Below are 27,641 nucleotides of genomic sequence, written 5' to 3'. Positions count from 1 at the left end.
TTATGTAGTCTATTTGCTGTCGCTGGGATTTTAACCGCTTTTTCTACATCATTCATTCAAATGCCGTTTAACGGTACTTTATTTTTTTTAATTTTGAAACTAGCAACCTTTTTCTATACAAATGATTTTCAAACACAATCTAAGTCTTCCTAAAATGAGTAACTTCACTCATGATGATCTCCTACGTAGCTACTAATGAGCATCTAGCTATGTTGATTATGTTACAAAAGAACCACTGCTGTCCTTTTAATCTTCAGGAGGCAATGATGTCACCACCATCTACGTGTTTCCCCATCCATAGAGACAGCCAAACCCAGGGGCCACCTTAAGAACTCCCTCCTCTTCCATCTAAACCATCATAGAACCTTGTCAGTTCTATTTTAAATGTAAAAAAAAATGCTTGTTTTATACAAGTACCACACAGCTAGAATAAAGTATGCACTCAAGCAGGCTCCTGCCCAAACCCAAAATCTGTCCATCTCAGTGAACTTACGGACAGTAACAAGGGCCATGCGGAAGCCCTGGGTCTTCATGTAACAGTGAGAAAGGCCATTCTGAAGCCCTGGATCTTCACATATGAACAGTGAGAAGAGTCATTCTGAAGCCCTGGGTCTTCATGTATGAACAGTGAGAAGGGTCATTCTGAAGCCCTGGGTCTTCATGTATGAACAGTGAGAAGGGTCATTCTGAAGCCCTGGATCTTCATGTAGGATTTTATGCCTTCAGTAGCAATTACATTTATATGCATGTATCCACTAAGAAAAACCAAGTGAGAAATGAAACTAGAGAAACAATTAGCTTTATAGTCTCTTCCATAGCTCATGTGTCCTTTATCTGCATTCCCTTCTTCCTTGTCACCTAAATGCTTCATTGTGACCACACATAGTACATTTACATATATACATGAATACTTTATAGCCTGGTCCATGAATGAGGGAGAATGTGCAAGTTAATTTTCTTTGGGGGATTGAGCGACCTTGCTTAATATTGTACAACAAGCCCTTGCATTTTCTTCTAAGTTTGTGATTTCATCTTTCTTGAAAGCTGAGGAATATTCTAATATATATAATTGTTATATATTTAATATAATTCTTATTATCCATTCATCTACTAATGAGCATCTAGCTATGTTGATTATGTTACAAAAGAACCACTGCTGTCCTTTTAATCTTCAGGAGGCAATGATGTCACCACCATCTAAGAACAAGTTACAGCTCTGGACAAAGTTAACAGCTTTCTCTTCTGAGATTTCAGCTTCTTGGGACTTTTCCTTGCAGCTCATCCTGCACTATATTACAAAACTAACCCTGCTAGGAAAAAAAAAAAAAAAAAAACGACTGAATGTTTCAGTCTGGCCTGAACTCTCCTTTATTCACAAGCATAAAAATCCCCCCAGCTGGTATATACCGAGAGCATACTTTAGCTAGGCATCCTTTTCGGCTCACGTGCTAGATAGGAACTGTGTTCAAAGGCTCAAGCACCAATGAACTTTCAATGCCCATGTAGCATTCCAGTATTGTTTCTTCAGTGCCCACAAACCTCAGTCTCCTAACATACATTTTTAGGAACACATTAAAATGCCCCGAGTTTAAGAAAATTTGAAAGTTCACAAACATCTAGCAGTAAACAATTATCTTTGAGCCAGTGTTTCAAAAAATAATTTTAAATTATTTATCTACATATTGACTTCTGTTTACATTCTACAGAACTGCTATGAAATACCCTTTACCTATAGAGGAAATCAATATTCTAAAATATACTATTTGTTGTTGTTTTTTACAATATAGGTCTTTTCTTGAACAAATCCTTTAATGAAGTAGGTTACTATTATTGTCTCCTAGTTCTGTCAGCTTTACCTTAAAAAGAGGAACATGTTTTCTCCTTCAGTGTTGCTTAGTTTCTCTTCACCTCAAGCTACTCATACCATATTCATCAACCAAAAAAAAAAAAGCCTCCAGTGTCCTTAGTGGATGCAGATGGCACACGATGCTTCCTTTCTACTCCCAGGATGCTTGGATTTGTGCCAACTGCACTGGACAACTTCTTTTTCAAATACTTACACAGGACACATGTAGCAGGCATCAAGAATATAAACAGAATGGAGAGGTGGCTCTGCAGGCAAAGGGTTTAGGGTGCAAATCAAAGAGACCTGAGTTCAGATCCCACTAATCAGGTAAAAGTCATGTGGTGTGGCATGTGTCCTTAACCACAGTGAGGGGGTGGGGAGACAGGCGGAACCCTGCAGCTCACTGGTCAGCCAGCCTAGATGAATTGATGAGCTCCAGGTTCAAAAAAAGCCCTGTCTCTGAATCAATCATAGAAGTAGAGAGTGACTAAGGTAGACACCTAACACCAGCTTCTGGTTTCTACTTGGATATACACACAAACACAAACAGCAAACACACTCAAGAATAGGAACTTTTCACTTCAATGTACACCGGTTAATTATCAGCACAACTTTCTCTTGTCCCACAAAGCAACAACAAAAGATGATAGAAAATTGATAGACAGACATACAGATAAACAAATGGATGACAGAAGACAGATCCAGCTGTTGAGACTACTAAGGCGAGCTAACAGAACAAGGACTCCACAGGAAGGGTCTCTCATTGCAGCAAAGCTTTCCACTTCATTGAAGACAGGAAATGGAGGATGTAGCCTTCCTGCCATTCTGTTTGATCTCACTGAATGCTCAGAAGAGAATCAGCTGGGCACAGACTAAAACGTCTTACACATTGAACAAAACCAACCTTTCCTCCTTTACGCTGTTTAGCTCAGGTAGTTTTATAATAGACATGAAAACTCTTAGAATGCCTATTGTTGTGATAAAAAATGATCAAAATCAACTAGGAAGGAAAGGGCTTATTTTATCTTATAACTTGTCGCCCATCATTCAAGGATGTCAGGGCAGGAAGCTGGAGGCAGGAGCTGAAGCGCTGACTGGAAGACTGCTGGTGACAGGCTGTTTCCTCATGGCGTGCTCAGCCTGCTCTCTCTCTCACAACCCGGGACTGCCTACTGGGGGATGACTCTGTTCTCAGTGAGCTAGGCCTCCAGTACCAATCACTAATTGAGAAAATGCACCACAAGCTTGCCCACAATCAAGCTGGTGAGAGCATTTTCTTCATTGAGTTTCCCTTTTCCCAATCTACTTTGCGTCTAGACGACATACAACTAGCCAACAGTCACCTACATCAATTATATTTGATACTGCCATTAAATCAATTAAAAGATACCAAGCATAGAAAAGATGTACTATAAACTCCAGACCAAATATAATTAAAATTATGTGTATGGTATCAGATGGATGGTTCAGTGGCTAAAAGTGCTGAGTTTAATTCCAGCAACTCAAGGTGGAAACGGAGAAATGAGTCCTGAAAGCTGTCTTCTGACCTTCACATTCATGCTGCACCCACATTCACATACATCCTACACATATACACATCACACACACATACACACATATTCACATCACATACATATCACACACACACATCACACACACACATCACACACACATCATATACATACAAACGTGACACACACATCACACACATACACACATCATATATATATATATATACAAATGTGACACACACATCACACATAAACACATCACACAATACACAAATCACACACACACACCTACATCACACATACACCATACACACATCATACACAAATCACACACACATCACACACACATAGACACACAATACTACTTATGTATAAAAATCTTTTAAAAATTATATCTAAGCCCACCATAGTTAAATTGTTGAAAACAAAATACAAACAGAAGAGTTAATAAAGCAGCAAGATAAGAGACAAGAGACACATAACCTTCAAATAACCAACATGAGGACTAATCCACTCCTCAGCAGAAATAATGGAAGTCAGAGCACAATAGGAAATCTCCAAAGTGTTCCACAGAGCCCATTTCAATATCTTTACTCTGAAAACAGCCTTCAAAACTGAAAACAAAATGAGCACATTTTCAAAATATTTTTCCACTAGAAACAGATTCCTAATAGTGGATAACTCCAGACCGAAGGGATGTGATCCCAGATGAGATCCAGCAAATATTACAGGGAAGGCAGAGCCACAAAGGAAGTGAGTGTGGGGGTGACTAAAGGAGGATGGCCTTTATAAAAGAGTGATACCTTGTGGGGCATAAAACACATAATAAATACATGAAACAGCCAAGACATGGAGATGGAAGATAAATGCAGTCAACATAATAGAAGGTCCAGAAATTGATAAAAGTCTAACGTGAAACATTCATAAGTGAATGAGGCACGCTATAATTTAGAGCATTTCCTACAAGATTAATCAGAGAATGTTTAAATAAAATACTAATATAGTGTAATAAAATATATGTTTAACTAATTCAAGACAATGACAAGATGAGACAGAAGGTTACCCAGAATTGTCAAACTGATAGCGAAGGAAAACCACCAGGCATGCTATGCATGAAGCAGATGCTTCAAAGGAATGGGGTAGGAAATGGGAAGACGGGTGATACGACTGACCTGCTGACGAGAACTGGGGCTGTTTCCTGGTGATAGCACCAGGGATCCGTCAACACGCTAAATAGGCATGCACCTAGGAAGGCACTATCAAAGTCTATAAAATGAGCACAAAATTCAAAGCAGAAGTTGACAAATTCTAGATTCAACTGATATTTTGACAGTCTTCGTTTAGTACGTTCTAAGAACACACTTTTTTGAGTGTTCACCTACTTTCATGAAAACTGGTCACACATTAAACCATGGAAAAAAGCACAGAGCTTTGAAAAAAATGGATACCTCAGTCAAAGAAGATGTTAAATCTAAAAAATCACTCTGGTACAAAACATCCAGGAAATCTGGAACAATATGGAAAGACCAAATCTAAGTATAATAGGAATAGAGAAAAGAGGGAAAAAAAACAGAAAATATTTTCAACAAAAATCACAGAAGAAAATTTCCTTAAGCTGAAGAAGGAGATGCCTATCAATGCACAAGAAATACATAGAACACCAAAGAGACTAGATCAGAAAAGAAATCCCTTCAACATAACTATCAAAACATTCACCATGGAGAATGAAGAAAGAAGCTGGAGAAGATATCAGAAGATGGAAAGCTCTCCCATCCTCATGGATTAGTAGAATCCATACAGTAAACATGGCCATCCTACCAAAAGCAATCTGCAGATTCAGTGCAGTCCCCATCAGAATCCCAACCTATACAACATAGATCTTAAAAGGACAATTTTCAGCTTCATGTGGAGACACAAAACCTCCACAATACCTAAAATAATCCTGAATAAAGGGGCTGCTGAAGATGTCCTCACACCTGACCTCAAGCTGCACTACAGAGTTATAGCAATAAAAACAGCATGGTATTGGCACAAAAACAGAAACATTGATCAATGGAATCTACTTGAAGACCCAGACATAAATTCACACACCTATGGACATAACTGCTTACACACACACACACACACACACACACACACACACACACACACACAAACACAGGAAAAAGGCAGCATCTCCAACAAGCAGTTTTGGTCAAGCTGCATGCATGACTGCATGTGGAGGAATGCAAATAGATCCATATCTATCACCTTGCACAAAACTCTACTCCAAATGGATCAAAACCTCAACATAAGGCCAGATACACTGAACATGATAGAAGAGGAAGTAGGGAGTAGTCTTTAATCATTGGCACACGAAAAGACTTTCTGAACAGAACACTTAGCATAGGCATTAAGGGAACTATTAATGTTCTGTGGCTTGGGCAGACTTTGGGACGACAGGCAATGGAACCAGAATTTATCCTTAGAGCATGAGCTGGCTTTTTGGAGCCTATTCCTTATGTTGTGGGGGATACCTTGCTCAGCCTCAGTACAGGGAAGTGGAGCTTGGTCCTGCTTTAACATGATATGCCAGACTTTGTTGAGTCCCCATGGGAAGCCTTATCCTTTTTGAGGAGTAAATGGGGGTTTGGGTGGGGGGAAGGTGGGGTGCAGGAGAAGAGGATGGAGCAGAAACTGTGGTTGGTGTGGAAATGAAAAAAAAAAGCTTTTAAAATAATAAAAATACAAGAGCGTAAATCAATGTATTTAAATATTTTAAAGCATAAAATATATGTTCATCAGAAAGCAATGTTTTAAAAGCCATTTTTTGAAAAAACTAATAGAAATGAAAAGCATTCACTAAAGATAAGCATGAAGAAAGGAAGAAAAACCTATTTTGTTTATTGATATTTAAGAACTGTCAACAAAATAAATCTAAAATTAATAAAAGGTTATTTTGTACATCATTCTGTAAATGAACAGCATGAAGCTGTTGAATAATTACCATGTAAATTATCATTTTCATCACAAGCACGCATACACACACACACACCCCAGAGACAAATGATGTTAAGAAATGAGAAACAGACACAAAGTTCCAGATCCATACGATTCTGCTCTGTCCTCGCATTCCCACTTCCAGCCCCACCAAGAACCTTGCCCACTGTTGTCACCAGCAGGTCTCCAGTCCTAGCTCTGTGTACCAACTACTCTTCCATTGTGATTAAGCACCATGACCAAGGCAAATCATAGAAGAGTGCATTTGGCTTATGGTTCTATGGGTTAGAAGGAATGTGGCAGCAGGCAGTGCGAGCAAGAGACTGAGAGATCGCATCTGTAATCGCAGCCTTGAAGCACGGAGAAAACTAGAGCTGGGTAAGGCTATAAACTCTCAAAGTCCACTCCCAGTAGACTTTCTCCAGGAAGTCTACACCCCATCATCAAAACGTGCCAACGTGGGATATCAAACGTTTAAATCTACCTTAAACATGTTTAACATTCTGGTGTACGAAGCTAAAAGCCTATGAATCACAATGCTGACCTGATGTAGGAGGGTCATCTGTCTATATGTTACTCTCATTGGTTAATAAAGAAACTGCTTGGCCTGATAGGTCAGAACATAGGTGGGTGGAGTAGACAGAACAGAATGCTGGGAAGAAGGCAATAAGGCAGATGCCATGGAACCAGCCACCAGGTCAGACATGCTGAATCTTTCCCAGTAAGCCATGACCTCGTGGTGACATACAGATTATTAGATATGGGTTAGTCAAGATGTAAGAATTAGCCTATAAGAGGCTGGAGATAATGGGCCAGGCAGTGTTTAAAAGAATACAGTTTCCATGTAATTATTTTGGGGGTAAGCTACCCAGGATCCTGGCGGGAATGCAGCCCACTGCTCCTTTTTGCAACACTAACCAGCATGTCAACATAGTCACCCTCAAGGGTTTAATAACGGCACTTATATACAGGGGTAGCAAACAGTTGTCTACTTAGACTTAAGGCCATATCAGTGGGAGGTAATTTTGACTGGTTCTGTAAACCTAGCCAACTAAACATGGCAGAGAGGCCATATACACTAGATGGGAACTCACTACTACCATTTACCTAGAGCAAAATTATTTCTCATTGCATGTTCAATACTTACTCTTCTTCCACAGATAAGTGTAGATCCTACCCTCTCGCCAAAGAAGCTCCAAATTTAGTACATCTGTAATGCAATCTCTATACCTATAGCTTAGAAAGTTCATGAAAAAATGATTTGAAAGATTGCAGAAGCCAGAAGACCAGAATATGCTGCTAGGTAGAGCCTTTTAGATGTGAAAGGAAAGTTGTACCCAAGAAATGATAATGATATGGCTGCCTAAATAAAACCTGCTCAATGATGACACCATTTGACACAACCCAGTCCTAGATGAGAAGTTACAGGCAATAAACAGCTGCTGAGAAAGAGAAAAAAATGATAGACTACCCAATGCCAAGTGGTCAGTCCTAAAACCATGTGGATGAATAACATGAAGTGGACTCTATGGGACACACACACTAGCGCTCCCCCCCCCCTCTCTCTCTCTCACACACACACACAAGAGGAATTGAGGGACGTGGGAGGAGTGGAGCAGAAAAAGAGGAATGGGTCAAAACAGTGTAGTTACACTATCATGGGTGAGATTCTCAGAAAGATAAAAATGTTAAAAAGAAATTACTAAAAACTTGATAGACAGTTTTCTATCCCTAAAAATTCATCATTTGTTTATTATTTTTATTTTAAAACATAATCAGATTATGTAGCCCAGATTGGCTTTGAACTCCAGACACTCCTGACTTTATCTGTGAAGAGCTAGAATTACATGTAAATGTACCATTATGTCCCTCTTGAAATTACAATACTCTTAATATGAAAAGTATACAGAAAATATATATATATATAATACAGACCATTTATACATTTATTCTAAATTGAATATTCATAAATCAAATTATTAAAAATAAGTAAGAATTTAAATCACAGGAAGATCAGCAATTAATAAACGGATCCTCATGAAACTGAGAGGCTTCGTCACAGCATAGCACACCATCAATAGGACAAAGTGGCAGACTACAGAATGGCAAAATACTTTTAGCAGCTACCCATCCAGCAGAGGGTTAATATCCAAAATATATAAAGAACTCAAAAACTGGTTTATCAAGAAAACAAACAACCCAATTAAAATATGGGATACATATGGAAAAAGAGAATCCTCAAAATAGTAAACTCAAATGGCTGAGATACACTTAAAGAAAAAGTCAACATTCTTAGTCATCTGGTAAAAGCAAATCGAAATGACTCTGAGATTTCATCTTACACCTACAATAATGACTAAGAGCACTAGCACAAGTGACAGCTCATGATAGCAAGGATGTGGAGCAAGGGGAAAATCTTCCACCACTGGTGGGAATGGAAACTTGTACAGCTACTAGATGGGAAATGATCTACCTTAAGATAAAACTGGAAACACCCAAACTTCCAATATAAGAAGGTCAGTTATATGGGATCATACAATAAACACCACCACACGGCAATGATAATCCTTCAGTCATCACTACAAGTAACACAAGTGAGTTTTGCTATATAAAGAAAAGGGGAGAGCCTGTAGAGTTGTGATCTATAGCTCCAATAAAGTAAGTTATTAAAACACGTAAAAATCAACTTATGGGAACAGAAGTACAGCGAGTAACTTTGAAGTGGATAATGGATTAAAAACTGGGAGATGCACTAGGAGCTTCCGAGGCAATGTTCTATTCTCATGCAATGATTGATGGTTACACAGATCTAGTCACTTTATTATTTGTGTGCTTCAATGAGGAACCAGTCTGTGTATACTGTGAGAATGCACACACATGTGCAGCCAGGGATCAACTTTGAAAATCTTCCTTCACCATTCTCCACTTTATTTATTTATTTTTTTGAGACAAAGTCTCTCACTAAACCTAGAGCTTCCCAGTTGACCAAAACAGCCGGCAGGGAAAATCCTTTGGGTCCTCCTGTCTCTGCCTCTCAGTGCTGGGACTACAGGTGCACATTAGCACAGATGGCTTGTTATATGGGTACCAGAGATGTGATATCAGGTTCCTGTGCTTGCCTGGAAAGCACTTAAACCATTGAACTATCTCCCCAGAACCACCACTGCTCCCAATGTATGTTAAAACGTTTGTGGTACAGGAACTGGAAAATGCTAGCTTCAAATCTAAGCTCTGCTCATTCCCAGCTTCGCAACCCTGGGCCAGTTACTCAGTCTTCTGAATTGTGGGTTTCTCCACTGTTGTTGGGGTATGACACCCACACTTGCTCCATGGGAATACTCTGCACCTCAACACCAATAACATGACAGCAAATCCACAACACATGACAACATTAGCAATTGGCAACACAAGAAATTAAAGCATGCTCTTCTGGAGAGTCATGGAAAACCAAGGTTCTAGAAAAAAATGCATTTCTGAGGCAACTCTACTCCATTCCAAGTTCCTCTAGTGGGCAGAACCTTAAATTCATCCCCAGCTGAGGCAACATCATAACCTTTCCTAATCCTTTTATAATATGGGCTGCTAAGCTAAACCAGCATGTATATTATAAAGGTATTTTGACTTCAGAATTTGGGTTTAAGGATATGGTGCTTTGGAAAAGAGCTTCTGTTGTTTTCACAAGATGAGAACCTCTGGATTGCTTCTACGCCAATATGGTTTCATGGACCAAAGTCTCCTGAAAGGTTGCCATAAACACCCTCGAAAAATTACTTCACTCAACTGCTGACTGACATGAACCTAGCACACAGGATATACCATGAAAGACCTGATTAAAAACTGCGCCCATATTCCCAAATATTGTAAATAATGTACATGTTTTACAGTTAAAGGGGGATATGATATAGAGATGAATTTGCATTGGTATGGATCTTGCTTTATTGATATAAATTTAAGGTCAATCTTGTTATATGCATATTTCTGCTATTGATTGAGGTGTTGTGATTGTGTATTCATTTAAAAATGTAATGTATAATTAAGAAATATAGGTTAACAGATAATCATCTACAATAGTCAAGTTTGTAGTCATGTTAGTTAGTTTTTCTAGATGTATAGAGATATATTTCAGTTAGTTAAGTATTCTTCAAATCTTGCAGAGACCTTCAGAATATGGCATTTAAATGTTTTAAAAATTTAGGACTTTTAATGACAGTGAAACACATCTGCTCCTGGCAGCACCAACCTACTTCGAGAGGAAGATGGGCATCGAAGAGGCTCCATAGCCATTTGTGCAAGAAACTCCTCTTGCCTGGACTGTTACATAAACTGGACATAAAAACCCTGCAGAGAGATGACTGCTAAACTTGCCTAAAGGTAAGATGATCCTTCAGGGTTCATGCTTCATAAAAGAGTCTGTGAGACATTCTGTAGAACACAGAAGAAAGTAACTGAACTGTCTTTGAAATTTCCAGCTTCATGGAAATGGCTGCTGGAAACTATGGGCCTGTAGGCTAAAGTTGGATGCCCCAACTGTACAGAAGAACTTTGGGTAAATGTCCAGGCAGCGAGATGTCTTTGTCAATTCTAGAGTTTTGGAAATTGTTTATAATGTACTTTCTGTTTACTTAGGTAATATTATATCCTTCTGAAGTCTTTGATGGAGTTGAAGAATAGATAGTTTTAGTTATAGTTTTCCTTAGCTATGATAAAAGATAAAGTAAATATAAGTATTATAACTGTAATTCTTATTTGATACCTGTTTTGTTATATGTAGTTTTACTATGTTAAAGTTAAAGCCTCCCTTTTTGTTTAAACAGAAAAGGGGAAATGGTGTAGGAGGTTCTTCTGCTCATGTGTTGTTTCATTGGTTAATGAATAAAGAAGTAGCTTTGGGCCTGATAGGGCAGAACTTAGGTAGGTGGAGAAGACAAAACTGAATGCTGGGAAGAAGGGCAGAGTGAGAGACGCCATGGATCTTCTGCCTGAGACAGACGCTGGTTAGAATCTTGCCGGTAAGCCATAGTCATGTGGCGATACACAGATTACTAGAAATGGGTTAAATTAAGATATTAGAATTAGCCAATAAGAAACTAGAGCTAATTGGCCAAGCAGTGTTTTAATGAATACAGCTTCTGTATGGTTATTTGGATGTAAGCTAGTTGGGCAGGCGGGACAAATAAAGGGCCCCCTCTCCTTGCAACAACACAGCAGCATCAGCAATTGGCAACATAAGAAATTATAGCATGTTCTTCTGGAGAGTCATGAAGAACCAAGATTCTAGGAAAAAAAACGCATTTCTGAGACAACACTACTCCACTCCAAGTTCCTTTAGTGGGCGGGATCTCAAATTCATCCCAGCTGAGGCAACATCACAACCTTTCCTAATCCTTTTACAGCACCAACTTGCATAATCAACATTCTTCTGAGCAATAAATCCCCATCTTCTAAGCTGGCTCAGGAAATTCCCTTTGTCAAAGTTCACCGACATTTCTCACTGCCCGGTTCTCAGTCCAGTTTCTGAGTCCTGGATGGTAGTAGCACCTGGTCTCATCTTTGGTCATACTTCCTCGTCACTGTGTCATCTATGTACTTCTTTACGTGAGGTTTGGCCAACCTTTGCCTTCTCTTACTACCAAGGCTTTCTTCCAAGCATCAATTCCATGACCACATCATATGTAGCACAGGGTTTTATTTCACTGCTTGATTATATAACTGAATAAGAGACATACATAGGACACTCTTGCTGTGAGCACATGACCTTGAACTGGGATATCAGAGTCTGACTCCAAGGTCTCCCATTTAGTAGCTGTGGGACTTTGAGCGCATCAACTAACCCCTTAGGTTTTTCTAAGCTGTAAAACAACAATAAACGCAGTCCACAGGTCATAGGATTTCTATGAGAATTAAACAAGTTAGGAGCATAATGTACTTAGAACAGTAACCGGGACATAAAATATACTGCTCAAGAGTTAGCTATTACCATGATGATTCAGTTGCTTGCCACCAACTTAAAAACTGAGAACTGGAAAACCCTTTACTTTTTACATAAGCTCTATCTATATTCATCCAGGGAAATCACTTCCAAAGGTTGGTAGAACTCTCTTACTGGCTTAACCCCTCTACTTGTCAAGTCTCTTCCCATTTCATGGTATCCAGACTCACTGAACTTCACTGAACTATCTGCTGTTCCCAAGTGTGCCAGCCCACATTATATCCCCATATCTACATCTTCCTCAATATCCATTTTGAGATTTCTCTTAAGACTGAGTGTGGTGGTATACACCTTTTATTCCAGTGCTCTGGAAGCAGAAGCAGAAGGTTGATGAGTTCAATACCAGCCTGTTCTATATGGTGAGTTCCAAACAGGTAAATTCCACATAGTAAAAACTCATTTCACAATAAATTATATATATATAATTTATATTATATAAAGGAATATATATATTCCTTCTTTCCTTAGAGCTATCTCTTACAAGTATTTAACACTCATGGAATAAATAATTTTAATTTCCCTAAAGAGAGCCAGAACATCCAGACCAAATCTATGCTTTCCTCCCTCAGCTACTACTTAACCTCTCAAGCTATGCCTGGTACATATTAGGAATTTAATGAAATCAAAAAATCTGAAAAACATTCAAATTCCTTCTGTTTGTTTAAATATTATGAATGGAGGGGCAAGAGTGGGTGCAAATGATGCCAGTCACCTAATAAAACAGATAGAACAGAGTATGTCTCTCTTCGTTTCCTATCTCCATACCCTAAATGTTGATAGATAAAACAACAGAACAATACTTAATAAATGCATGTATTTATAAACTGATGAGCCAGCCTGCATAGGGAAGCCATAATTCTGTGCTAATCAGAAAACAGGCATGACTTTCTCCTGCCCATTCTCAGACTTGCTGTCCATGTAATCAAGCATGCTTCTAATTTAATCACATTGCTGTTTCTTCCTGCTTACAACAAACACTTCTCTGTCTCTTTCTTGGGATTTTGCAGATGGTTCTTTCCCCATGGGCATTAAAGAACAGAGATTAATAATGAAATGTTGAAAACAACCAAAATGTGCAAGGGGGTTTAGCCTGACACACTTGATGATACGCATGCACTTGAGGGCGCAGCACGGTAATTAGGTATAAAGAATAAACAGTTCCAAGTATCTAATTAGCAACGATCTTAGACCATTCAGCTGATTATTTTGGAAGTCAGCTGTTGGGGGGAGAGGAGTACACCTCCTTATAACACAGGGGTTCTCAGTGCTAGTGGTGAGCAGTGTTTATAAATCTATAGGATAAGCCTGAGCTCTCATCTCAAACCAATTTAAGCAGCCTCTCTCAGGACTGGACCCAGATGCATTCCTTAGGTGACTACTGCACATACTTAAGATTATGAATTCTAGCTGTGGAACAGTGGCATGGTTCAGTGGGTTGCGTGTATGTGCACACACACACACACACACACACACACACACACATTCACACACATCAAATGAATAAGTAAATGTAAAACTCTTTTTTTCTGAAGAGCAGTGGTACAGACAAGGCAGGCCATCATTTCCTCTCTAGTTCTGCCACACTGGAAGGATGGGGATGCTGCATACAGCAGCAACAATGCATCTAACAAATGGGTGTGTTTGTCAAGCAAGCCGTCATGTAACACTGAGTAATCAATAGCTGGTTATTAACCAATGTTTACTATAGCACTTTGATATGCCATATTCTCTTTCACGCTCTAACAAATGGAAGCAAAACTGAGAACAGTCGTATTCCTGACTCTGTCCTCCAAGCCCCCACATCTGGAGCTTGAAGCATGGCCTAGCATTTTGGAGTACACTGCTAATCAGCCTAGGACTCTAATATTTATTTTTTTGATTGTGATAAAATGCATGTTATATAAATGTGTGCCATTTAACTACTTTTGGATGCATAGTTCAGTAGCATTAGGTATATCCCATTGTCTGCAGTCATCACTCACCTATCCCCAGCTCTGTGTCGGTTACACAGTCCACTTCTCTGGCCATCTGCCCCAGCTATCTCCACTCTGCTTTATCCTCTGTGTAGCTGACTGCTTTAGCTATCTCACCTATGTGGAACTACACGACACTTTTCCCTTTTGAGTCTATTTCACTTTGCATGATGTCTTAAAAAGTTATTTATATTATAGCATGAGATATAACATCTTGCTAAGATTGTATAATGCCCCCACAGGTCTGCATTCTACGTACCACATCCTGTTTCTATATTATTCTCTAGAAAACACTGGGTGGTTCTTATCATTTGGCTCTGGTAAGGAATGTTGTCATGGACACAGAAGTATGACTCTGAACTTTTTGCCTGTGTGCCTTATAGGCCTGCATGGTCATTTTTGATCAGAGAGTCTCACCTCAAAGGAATAAAAGACTTTGGTAAGGCCTCTACATCGTTATATAACACCTTGCCATAGAGTGGGGACAGATCCAAGGATTTTTTTGCTCACCAACAAAACGCACAATAGTGGAAGGCTACCCCTATCTAAGCCAACTGTAAAGAGACTCCTCAACTTCCAAAAGAAGTGCCCTGTGGTAAGGAGGCCTGTGAGAGGCACACAGGGCAGGTCTAAGTGGCTGACATCAGAGCTCTGTTGAAACCAGGAAGAAATCTCTGCAAACACAATGCACTTACTACTACAAACAGTTATATGAGCTTGGAGGAGAACCTTTCTCTAGAAGGTTCTAGAAAAGAGCACATCCAGCTGATCTCTTCACTGTAGCCTTGTGACCTACCTATGCAAACCGCACTGACCTTCTACCAGGAACACCCTGAGGTATCACATACATGTTGTTTACATTGCTTATTGAGCAGCAACTTATTACTTGGTTTTCTCCAAGTTTCTAGTCCCAATATCTCTAGGCCCAAGACATTTCAAACAGTGACCACTTCTAGTCTCTCCTTAGCTCCCGATCCCTTGTCTCATGGTGTGTGTGTGTGTGTGTGTGTGTGTGTGTGTGTGTGTGTGTGTGTGTGCAGTGGGTGGGGGGGGAGCTCTAGAGACTCTTTTCCTTCACACCCCCAGAGCTCGGTTATAACTTCTGAAAAGATTGTCAAAACTGTTGCTAGAAAATACACCCCCAAGCTGAGCTGGTGTGACAAAACATCATCCTGGGAGGCTTACATGGACATAGGGATCCATGACCACTCATACTTTGACATAAATTATATATAAAACATCCTCCAGCTATGGTTGGTTCTAGATTTAAAGAAGAAGAAAAAAAGACACCTGTTAGTTAGGACTACACTGAAAGATTTCCAACAGAAAAAGACTATAAAGACAGATAATTTTCAAATGGGAAAGATGTAGCCCTAGGATGAGAAAGGCACCCTTTGCAAAGAAGGGACTCCCATAAAGTCTAGGCACCCGAGAGGTTGACCTTGCCTCCACTCTTCTTGCCTTGGAACTGTACTGCTGTTTAACTCTTAGGAGGCGGGCAGGGAGCGGTGTTGGCTCACAGAGACTGTGGTGTTAGTGAGACCTGGGCCAAAGCAATGCTACTTTCTGACGTAACGAGCAGAGAAAGAAAGACACTGTCTCCTCAACGGCTCTATTTCCACTACTGTCGTCTGTGGGGATACAGCAAGGAAAGCACACAGTATCTAGAAGAAAGCAATTAGGACTGAATGAGGAAGTATATCAGAAAGGCACTCCCTCTATCAGAAGATGTCAAAATGGAAGTTAGACGCTCCCCCTCCAAGCCTCCAAGACAGGGGTTCAAAGCCAGCCCACACAATTCCAAACTCATATGACCAAGAAGGTCTATAGTACCTACAAATTGAGGACCCAGAAAGCAAAAGAAAACACATGTCAAAGTTGCTAGGGTTAAGTTGTAGCTAGCTTAACAGCTGGGTGAGGTGACACATACTTTAGATTCTGGAAGGCGCAATGCAGGCTACTGAGAGAAAATAAGTCAACTGTCTTACCCAGCTTTGAACCTGTGTACTGCAATAATGACCAATATGTCAGGATATGCCATGAATGCAATATTGGCATGAATGTTATAGGGGTACCCAGCTGCTTTCTGGTTGGATTTAAGGTCCACTCCATGGGAGGAAACAATGCCTCATACTGCAAATCTAGCCAAGAAATCATGGCTGTGGAGCTCACAAGCCCCCGTGGAGACTGTGCTAGTATTATTTTACCAAACGTACGTAGTATCAGACTGCCCTCTAAATGTGTGTCTCTCTACCCACAGAGCAGGGCAAGCTTCAGACCTGATCAGATTAATTTCTTCATCCAATGATAGTGGCAGTGATATCTTCATGCAATGATAGTGGCAAACGCAGAGGCTCACAACTGTTCGAGCCCCTGGAGTGCTCATTCACAATTGGAACCACTATAATATACCATGTTCCCACAGCTCAGGGACCATCTCAAAAGAGAGGAAGATTCTAAGAGCCAGGGGTTGAGGAAAAACAAAGCAAAACATTGTCTTCTGGACATAATGGAACCACTGTGCTCTTGAGCTCACTGAAGATATGGTTGCCTGCTGCACAAGACCAAGGCAGCCAATATTCTTGCATGGAATGGGACGGGATTCAGGAACTCCACTCCTAACTGAGGCATTACGGACAGCTGATGGCCTCTGGAGGAGAGAGGAGTTACCTTTCATAAGAGATGTGGTTCCTGGGAAATTTACCACACTCCAAAGTATGGCCCTATACTCGCGAGTGTATGGACAATGCAAACTGGAGTCTATGTGTTATTAAAGGGTAGGAAGAAAGGGGACACAAATTTTGAGAGATGCGGATGTAGGGGTGGCTCAGGGGAGGGATGTAGAGGTTAAACTCGGGGGAATGTGGAGATAGATCTGGGAGGAAAGGGTGGATCTGGGAGGGAAAGGTGGATCTTGGGGGGATATGGAGATAGATCTGGGAGGGAGGAAAGGATGGAGGGAGGGAGGGGGAAGGAGGGAGGGAGGGGGGAAGGAGAGAGGAAGGGGTGGATCTGGGAGACATTGGAAAGAATATGATTAAAATACATTACATAAAATTTTCGAAGAATAAAAACGTATTTTAAAAAGAAACTGCAACCAGGAACTAGGCAGTTTACTAAGCCTCGGGTACTAGCACCCTGTGGGGTTACAATGACAACGGTGGCTTAAGTCTATTTAAAAGATCGAGCATCACTGATTGAGTATTCAGTAAATAAGCATTGATTTGAATGTGTTACTGTGCAGGGTCATCCACTGCTTGTTGTAACCTGAAGCTATTGGTTAGAATCAATACAGTTTCTGTGCAGTATAAAAATATCACAGAGCTTCCTCCTAAGAACGTGCAGTCTGGTGCGGGGAGTGTCCTCAACTCTCACGGTGAACACTTAACTTCAGACTATTCAAACGGTCAGACCTCAAGTGCTGGGTATTTCCCGAGACTTCGTTAAACCTTTTCCTGAAACCTAGCTGCTGACAGCTGGAAGTCAGGGTCACAGTAGGAAGGAATAAAAGGTAGAAATGAATAAGCAGAGCATTTGAGAGTTGAGGGCAGAGAGAGGGGGGGGGGCTGAGTGTACCAGCTAGAGCCCTGTATTCCTAGAGAGAGAAAAAAGGCAGAGGCCGGAGGTGAGAGGAGCCAAATGACAGCAGTAGGGAGGCCATGAATTCATGTAACTGCTTCTAGATGATAAGACAGCTGCACTTCATTCTAGACCCTCTGAAAACGCCCCTTATTTAACCTCCCTTCTTCCATAAAGCTTAAGGGTACCCCTCACCCAGCCCAGCCCCCTAAAGTTCCCCCAGTCTGCTTATATGACCTGAAGGGAAGCCATTCATACTGTAGGCTGTATCTGGTTGAGATATGCACTAGGCACCAGGTAGACTCAAACTGCGAACCTGCTTCCACAATCCATCAACACTGCAAGCTTGAGTCAAGTGATAAATTACCCCGAGCTTTAATTTCACCTTTGGTACAATGGAGAAATCTGATTAGGTAAGTCGAAAGCATCCAAGAGATAATGTATGGAAAATGGCCAGCAGCTAATAGTTAAATGATAACTTTGTTTCCTCATCCCATCCCTCAGCAGCTAGCCTGGACCTGGGTATCTATGGGAGCATTATTGTTATAAATCATAACCTTTGTTTCCAAACACCGTGACAACTTCCTGCACGCATGGCACTTGGCAAGCATCACCCATGGCTTCTAGCAATCTGATCACACAGTTGGATTTCTGTTTTCCCAGGCCTTCACTGGACTGAGCGCTTCAGTGTTTGCTTGGATAAATAGTGAGGCTGAGCTAACAGCAGTATTTTAAGCGTATGCACCAAATTTTTAACTATGAAACTTCATAAGTGAAAGTTTAGAATTTGTTCTGAACATTTCTAACTGTCTGTTAAAAGCTCTCGGGTAACAATGTATAAGTCACTAGCTCAGCCCCTGTGCCCCATCCCCATGCAACTCCCTGGTACTGCCTACTCATTTCAGAGAAGCCCTTTCTGAAGGTATCATTCTTCATGGAGAATCAACAAAAGCAGAGAGGGGTTTATTTGCTTACTTGATAGTGTTTTATTTGTTTTGCTAGTTATATCATTTAAGTTATCTAGTTATAATTATTTAACAGGTACTTTACTGTCAACCAAAGTAAGACAAGTCCTATTCTAATTCTAATTTTGGGAAAATAACATGTAGCAGAGGCTAGACCTCTGCATCTGCGTCTTTGAATTCCAGTTCAGAAATGAAGAGATTTGTACCCTTAAATAAGTGATGTCATGCCTCAGGTCCCAGTTTTCTCATATGGAAAGTGGGGTATGATGATTTAATGTAAGCATTACATTTCTCTACATCTATGTAGCATTTAGGCTGGTGACTAGCCCACAGTTGCTGGTGTGTGTGTGTGTGTGTGTGTGTGTCTGTCTGTCTGTCTGTCTGTCTGTCTGTCTGTCTGTGTGTTGTATGTGGTTGCTTGTTCATTTCCCAGCTGCCCAGACTCCCAAAATAATCACACAGAATCTGTAATAATTAAATCACTACTTGGCCTATTTCTTATGGGCTAGCTCTTACATCTTAATTTAACCCATTTCCATTATTTTATATTTACCATGAGAGTTGTGGCCTACCAGCAAGGTTCCAGCTAGCAGCTCACATCTTTCCCCTCTGGCAGTTCCATGGCATCTCACTGGCTCCACCTTCCTTCTCCCAGCATTCAGTTTAGTTTTTCCTGCCTAAGTCTACTTTTTTGCCCTATCACAAGCCAAGACACTTTTTTTATTAACCAACAGTATTCACAGCATACAGAGGGGAATCCCACATCGTGTGTGTGTGTGTGTGTGTGTGTGTGTGTGTGTGTGTGTGTGTGTAATACGTAAAGTGGGGCAGTGATGATCTGCAGAGTCGTTGGATTACATATCTCCATGTTTGTGAAGCACCAGACTGGTGACCAACACATCAACATTATTTCTTTCCAAAGGTACTTTTCTGCTGAGGAAGGGAGACACGTTTCTCTGGTGCACACTGACTGCTCAGCACTGCTTCAGAAAGGAAGCGCAAGTAAAAACAGCATACTGTTCCTCATTCCTTTCCCACACCTCGCTTCAACGTGTGACTCACCAGCCCTTTCCCACTTCACCTATTCAGCGCCTGCAGTAGGAGTGACTAATAAAACTGTCCTTGCTATAACCAGAGTCAACATCCAAGGTCGATGGCAAAGCTTTGTTGTTCATTTTCTTTTCCACAGATGAACAATTGTTCCAAATGATAGTCTAAGCACTCTTAGCGAAAGGCGCTCAGACCAGCCACTTACCAGATGCCTCTGATGAATTTGCCTGGGTTCCACCAGCCATTCAGCATGAGCTTGTAATTTTGCTCTGCCAGTGCTGGGGTTGGCTAAACAATGTCTACAGAAACAGAAAACTCAGTTTCAGCACCTGATCTTACTTTGGATACATGACTAACTTGGAGCTCATGGTGAGTCTCACATGGACAGAAATACTGAATCCTTTCCTGTCTCGGCCTTGAGAAGCACAGGATTCATTCAAATAACCGTATGTGATCTGCCACGCGCAACACAACTTGGGTCGGATCCATTCTTCACACCCTTTACTTGCAGACCTTAGCTTAGGGCACAGCTCATGTTGGCCATCAGCGCAGCAGGCAGGTCCTACTCAGCTCCACGTGGCAGAAGGAGCAAGCACCACCGTTAATAAACAGCAGACTCTGTCATCATAAAGCATCTTGGCACTTGAACTGTAGGACTGAGGTCTGTGGGCAGATCTACAATATCAGAAATCGCTAAGTCAAAGCTTAGATTCCCATCTGAGTTCACCACCTTCCGTGGTCTATTTTATAAGGTCCAGGTGTGCCTTTCTACACTCTTCCCAGAAGAGTAGAGCAAGAAAGGATCCCTAAGCTTCCTCTAGCTCTAAGATCTTCTGATATCCACCTATGTCACATGTAAATCAGCGACCAAGGCTCCCAATAGAATGTAGAGAGTCTCCTGTGAGTTAGAGCATTCCAGTAAACCTGGTCCCTGTGATAGAAGCAGACTGCATGCCTACTCAGCTGTCTGCTTTTGAAGATCTAAACTGGTCCACAGGCTCAATGCCTAGTGACTACAAAGGGCCCTGGACATCCAGGGCCACTTCACAGCGATTCTGCTTTGTGTCCACCTCAGTCTGCTAGGATAGATCACATTTACATTTTCTGTGACTTTACCTGTAAAAGGAGTGGTGGGCTCTGTCCCGCCACCTGGCTCCTGGCTAGCTTTATCCGAAATAATTATATGGAAATTGTAAAATCCTCCCGATAAGCCACCACCTCATGGTGCTACACAGATTATTAAAAATGGGTTAATCAAGATATGAGAGTTAGCCAATAAGAGGCTAAAAATAATGGGCCAAACAATATTTAAAAAAATACAATTTCCATATAATTATTTCAGGTAAAGCTAGCCGGAAGCTGGTACACAGCCCTCCATTCCTTTAACATTTACCTATACTGGCCTCGCTTTGTCTATAAAGTGTTCCCAAAGAGCCCATAGAGATCTCGATTCTATCACTGGCAATGGAAGTTACAGGAAACACATTCTAGAATGGCAATAACCAATAGTCTTAGACACATGTAGATATATAACCGTAATTAACAGAAGTTGAAAATTCATTTCATTACTGGCTCTACCCACATTTCAAGCATGCAAGGGCCACAGTTGACTACCGGGTACCACACTGGACAGTATGGGTTATAGAGCCTTTCAGTCATTGCACAGAGTTCTCCTAGAACCTAATGCTTAAGAACAATTCCTTGAACTGCAGCAGAGAAAAATTTCTAGACCTTCTCGGCCCCCTGCCATGCCACTGCATGTCACCCTGCTCCAAGCACAGAGGTGCAGTGGTGCAAGTTGCCTCTTCAAACTCTAAAAGTACACAAGGCATGTCCAGGTCAACAAAGTTGGCATGGGCTAAGGCTATCTTGAGGTCAACGAGGGTCACTCAGCAGTCACAGTGTATCTGTGGAGAGGTCGTTCAAGTCACAGGTGTGGTGCTGTGAGTGTCAGCTCCTCGTGGATTATTGAAACAGAACTTCAAAGTTCTTAATTTGTCATCTCACCAAATTTCATCCTCTGATTTCTCCTAATGGCTCACAGTTCTAAGACTGTTGATTTTAAGAGAGCTGTGAGCCACTGTTAGCAAAGGCATTCTTTTAAAAGAATATATCACAGTGAGATTCAATGGCTTTCTGAACAGGCGTGGAGAGCAAAAGTTATCCAAAGTATATCTGATACATATATATTAGCTACAAATTTAGATCTCAATTCATTCAGGAAACATTACAGAAGCTCCATGAATAAATTATGAAAGCCTAGGAATGAACAGAACAGCCATCTTAACTGTGCGCATTCTGCTCAGAAAGTGGCCAAATCAATAGGCTACGTGTATTAGGTCTTGTTAGTGACCAACACCCCATATTTCTAATGCTCTGACTTCTAGAACATTGTTTCTTATAATTTTTTTCATGAACTTCACAAGAAATAGTCAAGATTTATTTGGATAGTCTCAAAACCAGAAGTGTTTAGAAATGGAAAAATGAATTGTTCATGGTGACTACTTCTAAGACTCTGAAAAATCACCTCTCTGCTTGGATTGAGTTAGCTGTGCTCAACCAGTTATTTCGGACTGAAGGAGAAATGTGTTTGTACATTTATCAAGGGAAGTTGAAGCACAAGTCAGTCAATGAAAGGATGATAGGCCCATATTCTGCTTAAGCGTTTCACTTATGACCTCAAGGCTCTGTGAGAGCAGACGACAACTATTGGGGCATGGCTGATCTGCTGCTCTGCTTAGAATGAATCATTAAAGAAAATCAATTTGTCTTTGGATCTCCACAACTATAAAAAAAATCAATATTTGCCTCTCTTCTTCCTGACCTACACATAGACACGTGACCGTCTGGCTTGTTGCGGGGGTGAGAGGACTCACGGCCATCCCTTACTTAGAGGCTCGCTGCCTTTCCAGTGACCCCTTCACAGAAGAAAAATGATGGGGGTTTCGCTGAGAAATTCAAAGGGTACAGGTATCAGTCTTCTTTGCCATGTAACAACCGAGTGAACCAAACAGCTCAAAGGAATACGTTTGTCTCCTATTATTCAGCTCTAGGAGAGCAGTGTTTCACTCAAGGTGCAAGAGTGCAAGTCTTCAGAAGAAGCAACTAAGCAAATCCTTGGTTTCAATAGGAGAAAGGGTAGCTTATGTGGATAGAAAGACAGAGATGGATTAGAGCTAAGCTATCTCATACACTGTCCCATATATAAAACCAGATTCAATTTGAGAAGATTTGGGGATGACATTAAATCATCTATTACACATGTTCACATAGATACGTGTGTTTAAGATATAATGCAGCATATATAGCTATACATCCTTATATCAAAATATATAGTCTATCAAAAAGAATAGTGGTTAATATTCAAGTTCCAAAAAATATGCATGTTTATAATTTATAAATCCATACTACTAAAATAATTATTATTAGTTGGTTTACATAGTAAAATTTGGGGCCTCACAAAACCTTACTAATGTCTAATATTAACCAGATTTACTTCACCTACAGAATCGTATGATTAATAACTTGGCATGACTGTTTTTCCTCTCAATTATTTATTGATCATTCACTGCTTCAACTGCTGTCAACAAAGCGAAGAATTAAACCCCCCTTCATAATTTTGTTGTCAAGATTAATCAGCTATTTGTTTAGGTTAGATGTTTTGTCTTGATTTATGTTACTTGTGCCTGTGAGTAAATTAAAATTTGATTTAATTTCATAGATCATGCACAGAGATACAGGCTCAGCCAAGACATTACCGAGGCAAAGATCACATGTCAATTAAAAACACTTACTCATTGGAAGACAATGCAGAAAGGAGACCATAACTCACCTTTCTAATCAATCTCTCCTAATCAGGAAATCAAATTTTAGACAGTCTACTCATATATACACACTGGCATACAGTTAAGACGAAAACAGTAGGAACATTTTCTTTCAAAAGTTCAAAATTTTGTCCCCAACATGAATACATGGTAAGAACACAGAAATCCTAAATGCCCAATTTGATCAATGCACACTGCATACATGTATTGAAATACCAAACTGCACATATAAGTATGTGCAGTTATTACATGTTGATTTGAAACATTTAAATGACAATCAATCAAATTTTAAAAATTAATTCTAACTTTTAATTCATTCCCTTTGCCTGAAATGCTCTTTTCACCTAATTTCTGCTCAGCGTTTGTCCTTTGTGTCTGAGTTAAAGGTCATGTCATCCACCAGCCAGGCCTTCACGACAATTGCACGTCTCTCACCTATGCCCCACTCCCTGGACACTGCCGACCACACGGCTTCTAGCCACTGTGCCTTTTTTTCCAATTAATAACCACGCAATCCTCGTTGGTCTCTCTCTGTGTGCTATCTCTCCACACAAAGCAAGATCTGTGCTGCTTATTTTAAGCAGCCAGCATGGACTGTGCTGTGAACGGATGGAGTCCTCCTTTGTGGCTCCATCATGGTCCTTTCTCAGGGAGTGTGAAGAGAACAGGGAGGTATCTACTAAACTTGGCTGCTCGGTTGCACTTGTCTCTGAAACTATACACCTCACACCCCAGGTAAAGCACCATTCCAGCTTTGAAGAAACGGCTGCACAATAAGAGATAGTCCCCAGACAAACCCCTTCCACTAAGCTCTCCACAGCTGAGGTTCCCGTGCTCTCAGCCTTTGGGGAAGTTTTATGGCCACCTCTCGGGTCCTTCCTACTGTGAAGACCCCTTGAATGAACAAAGCACAGAAACTTCTTACCTGGAGTCTTTCCTGACTCTTGCTTTTTCAAAGGAAAACTCGGGGGGCTTGTTGAGGTCGTAGGTTCGGGTGGTGGGCTCCGCAGACACTCCAGCCTTCGCCCCCCTCCGACTATGGAGAGAGATCAGCCCTGAGGTCTTGCGGTGGACCTCCAGAGGCACTTTGTCAGGAGAGGTCTGTGGAGGGCTTCCTCCCTGCACGTGAATGACATCCAGCAGCTTGTTCAACTGGATACACTTGCTCGTCAGCTCTTCCGTGAGCTCCGCGATCGCCACAGTTTGCTTGGCCAGCTGCTCCCTCAGCTCCTTCAGGTGGTACTCCCGATCCTGAAGCTCCGCATCCTTCCTCCTCAGCTCCCGCTCCAGCTCCGCCACCTTGCTCCGCAGGGCATCCGTGCTGAGGTTCCCTGACTGGCCTTCTGCGTGCTTAGCATGTTTGGGTTTCACCGAACCATTTCCCATGTTGCTCAGGAATCTAAGGGAGGGCACAGAATTGGGAATGAGCAAGTGGAGTTCTGCTTTCTGACAGCCCTCCCCTTTCCAGACTGCTTTATGAACAGACACACGGCAGTCACCCTCCTTTGATGAACAGTAAACTCCTCCATGGGTACAGAGGAAACCAACGATGGAGTTCTGATATCCCTCTATCGGGAGCAGTTAGCACTTGGGTTCCTTCTTCCTATTCTTTCACCAGTACCAGCATCACACCTGAGCATTTTCTACAACCGACCCGAGTCGCCTGCTGTTCTCCTTAGTTGTTCCCTCAGGACAATTGTCAAGAGCATCCAACAAGACTGCAGTTTGAATGTCAGCACGACAGAGATTAGATGCCAAGGGGCAGCCACAGCGACAGAGGCTTGGAAATGTCACAACTCCTGCCAGTCCCAGTGCCGCTCTAGTAAAGAGCACCCCTCGGTTTAGAAACAACAAGCCTGCCTTCCGCCCAGAGTAGAGGCAGATTTGGTATCTCTTTATTGGCACCCTCGTAAGTGTTGCCTCTCTGACAACGCTAGTTGTTAAAATCTTTTGAACTGTGGTCCCTGAGAATAAAACATCCACATGAAGTCTCTTCCACATCCTTCATTTTAGGTCACCAAGCCACGTCGTGCACAAAGTAATGGCGCGTGTGATCTATTCTTTTGTTAAGAAGATCTTCAGGGCTTGAAAGACAGCTCAGGGAGTCAGGCACTTGCCTCACAAGTGTCAGGAACTAAGGTAGCACCCACATGAACGCTGGGTAGGCATGGCAGTCTGGCTGTATTCCTAGTGCCCAGGATCCATAGACAGGAGATACCTGGAGCAAGTTGTGTAACTAGCCTAGCCAAATTGGTGAGCTCTAGGTTCGGGCAAGAGACCATGCTTCAATGCATAAGAAGGTGGAAATGAATTTACAGTGACAGCCAGCATCGACTTCTGGCCTGCTTAGGCACAGACACATATGGGTGAGCACCCAGACACACACACACACTCAGAGTCAGGCTCATGGAGACCCCAAAGTTGATATCATTAATCCAATGAGTCTCAGGTTTCTAGAGGGAAATTAGAAATTATAAGGGATAACTTTAGTTCATTCATCATTTTAAAAGATCCACAGCTATGTGTTTATTTTAACATTTATTATAAATTTAAAAGCTATCACCAAAACATTTTATTTCATTGATATTATTACTCCAGGGAAATTAAGCTGCGTGTTTAGGTTTACTGAGACAATTCCACATAAATAATAATAGACTTTTAACAAGTAAGTCAGGGTTTAGCAGTCAGGAGTGCCAACTTCCCATAACCACCTGTAACCCCAGCACCCGGGGATCCAATGCCCAGTCATCATAAGCACCACACTCACAGGTGCCTACACATAATTAAAACTTAAAAAAATAGAGTCTTTTTTTTAAAGTAAGTCACCTGCAGGTCATAAGCTTATTGAGTGAATGTGCACAGCAGCAGACAGCAGACGCTGCCCTAACTGCCCTGTGCACACCAAGCACTGCAGTTTAGGATGGCATAGCTGGGGAACCGGACATAACCGTGAACATCATCTGAAATACTTCTGATTCTATAAAATCAGAACAGAGGATCAGAGCTGAAATTCATAAACATACATCTCCCCACTCCCCCTTCCAGATTTCAAGTTGAGAGAGAAACAAAGATCCTGACTTGATTTCATTACTTCTGCCAGATTAACTGTGGCCTCCACAGAGGCTGGCTAGAGGCAAAAAATGTAACATAGCCTCCAAATTTTAAATACAGCCAATGGAGGCTGCCCCAAACCTAGACAGAAACAAGAGGGGAAATTATCTTTCAACACTGGGCTACCTCTCAGCGGACTCTCGCTGGGAGTCGCCATTAATAAACATAAGCATCTGCGGAGCTCCCTTCACAGGCTGCGGACATGTCGCCTTCACAGGCTGCGGACATGTAGCAGGCATAGCCTTTAAGCTTCTGTTCTGCCGGTAGCATTTATTATTCTCAGCCATTAACATCGCAGAGAAAGATGGAGGAGAAGTTAAAGAAGTGAGCCTAGACAGACTTGTATCCAGAGCAAGCCATTCAGAAGACATGAGAGAGGCTTGAAGATTCACTTGAATGCTATTCTGAAAGGCGTTCCCAAAGGTCTCTGAAATTAATATGTACACACGCTCCCATCGGGCAGTCCTGAGCCATCTTCTAGGCAGACTTTGTTTGTAAACAAGGAGAGGCAAGGAGGTCAAGGGATTGTCTTATAGAGAACTCAGCATGCATAAGCAGATTTAAAAGTAATATTAACCTAATGACTCACTCTGTAGTCACGAAACCGTGGCTTACTAGGCTCCAAGTGTCATGGACTCTTATCAAGCATGTCATCTCCTGGATTAGAACATGGATTTGACTGGGAAAGGAGTTCTAACACCCTAAATATGAAAAGGTCTAGAATCACTTCTGTTCTAGGGATAGGGCAGAATACGCATCAATCCAATCGTCTTGCAAACCTGAAGCACTACTGAGTGTGTCAGATCACCCCCAA

General features: G+C 41.4%; 1 protein-coding gene across 1 annotated transcript in view; it reads right to left on the bottom strand.

Moving 5' to 3' along the window:
* Prkg2 (protein kinase cGMP-dependent 2) overlaps positions 1 to 27,641 on the bottom strand; it is a 98,612-nt gene that overhangs the window by 62,899 nt on the left and 8,072 nt on the right. Inside the window, exon 2 of the mRNA XM_085691593.2 lies at positions 24,642 to 25,115. Within this exon, the coding sequence (XP_085547719.2) occupies positions 24,642 to 25,102 (461 nt within the window). The 5' untranslated portion in view covers positions 25,103 to 25,115. The remainder of the gene's footprint in view (positions 1 to 24,641; positions 25,116 to 27,641) is intronic.

The sequence above is a fragment of the Myodes glareolus genome, chromosome 8, assembly GCF_982192425.1.
Source record: "Myodes glareolus chromosome 8, mMyoGla1.1, whole genome shotgun sequence".
Lineage (NCBI taxonomy): Eukaryota > Metazoa > Chordata > Mammalia > Rodentia > Cricetidae > Myodes > Myodes glareolus.
The sequence above is the reverse complement of the archived record's forward strand: the minus strand, read 5'-3'. Positions and strand labels throughout refer to the sequence as shown.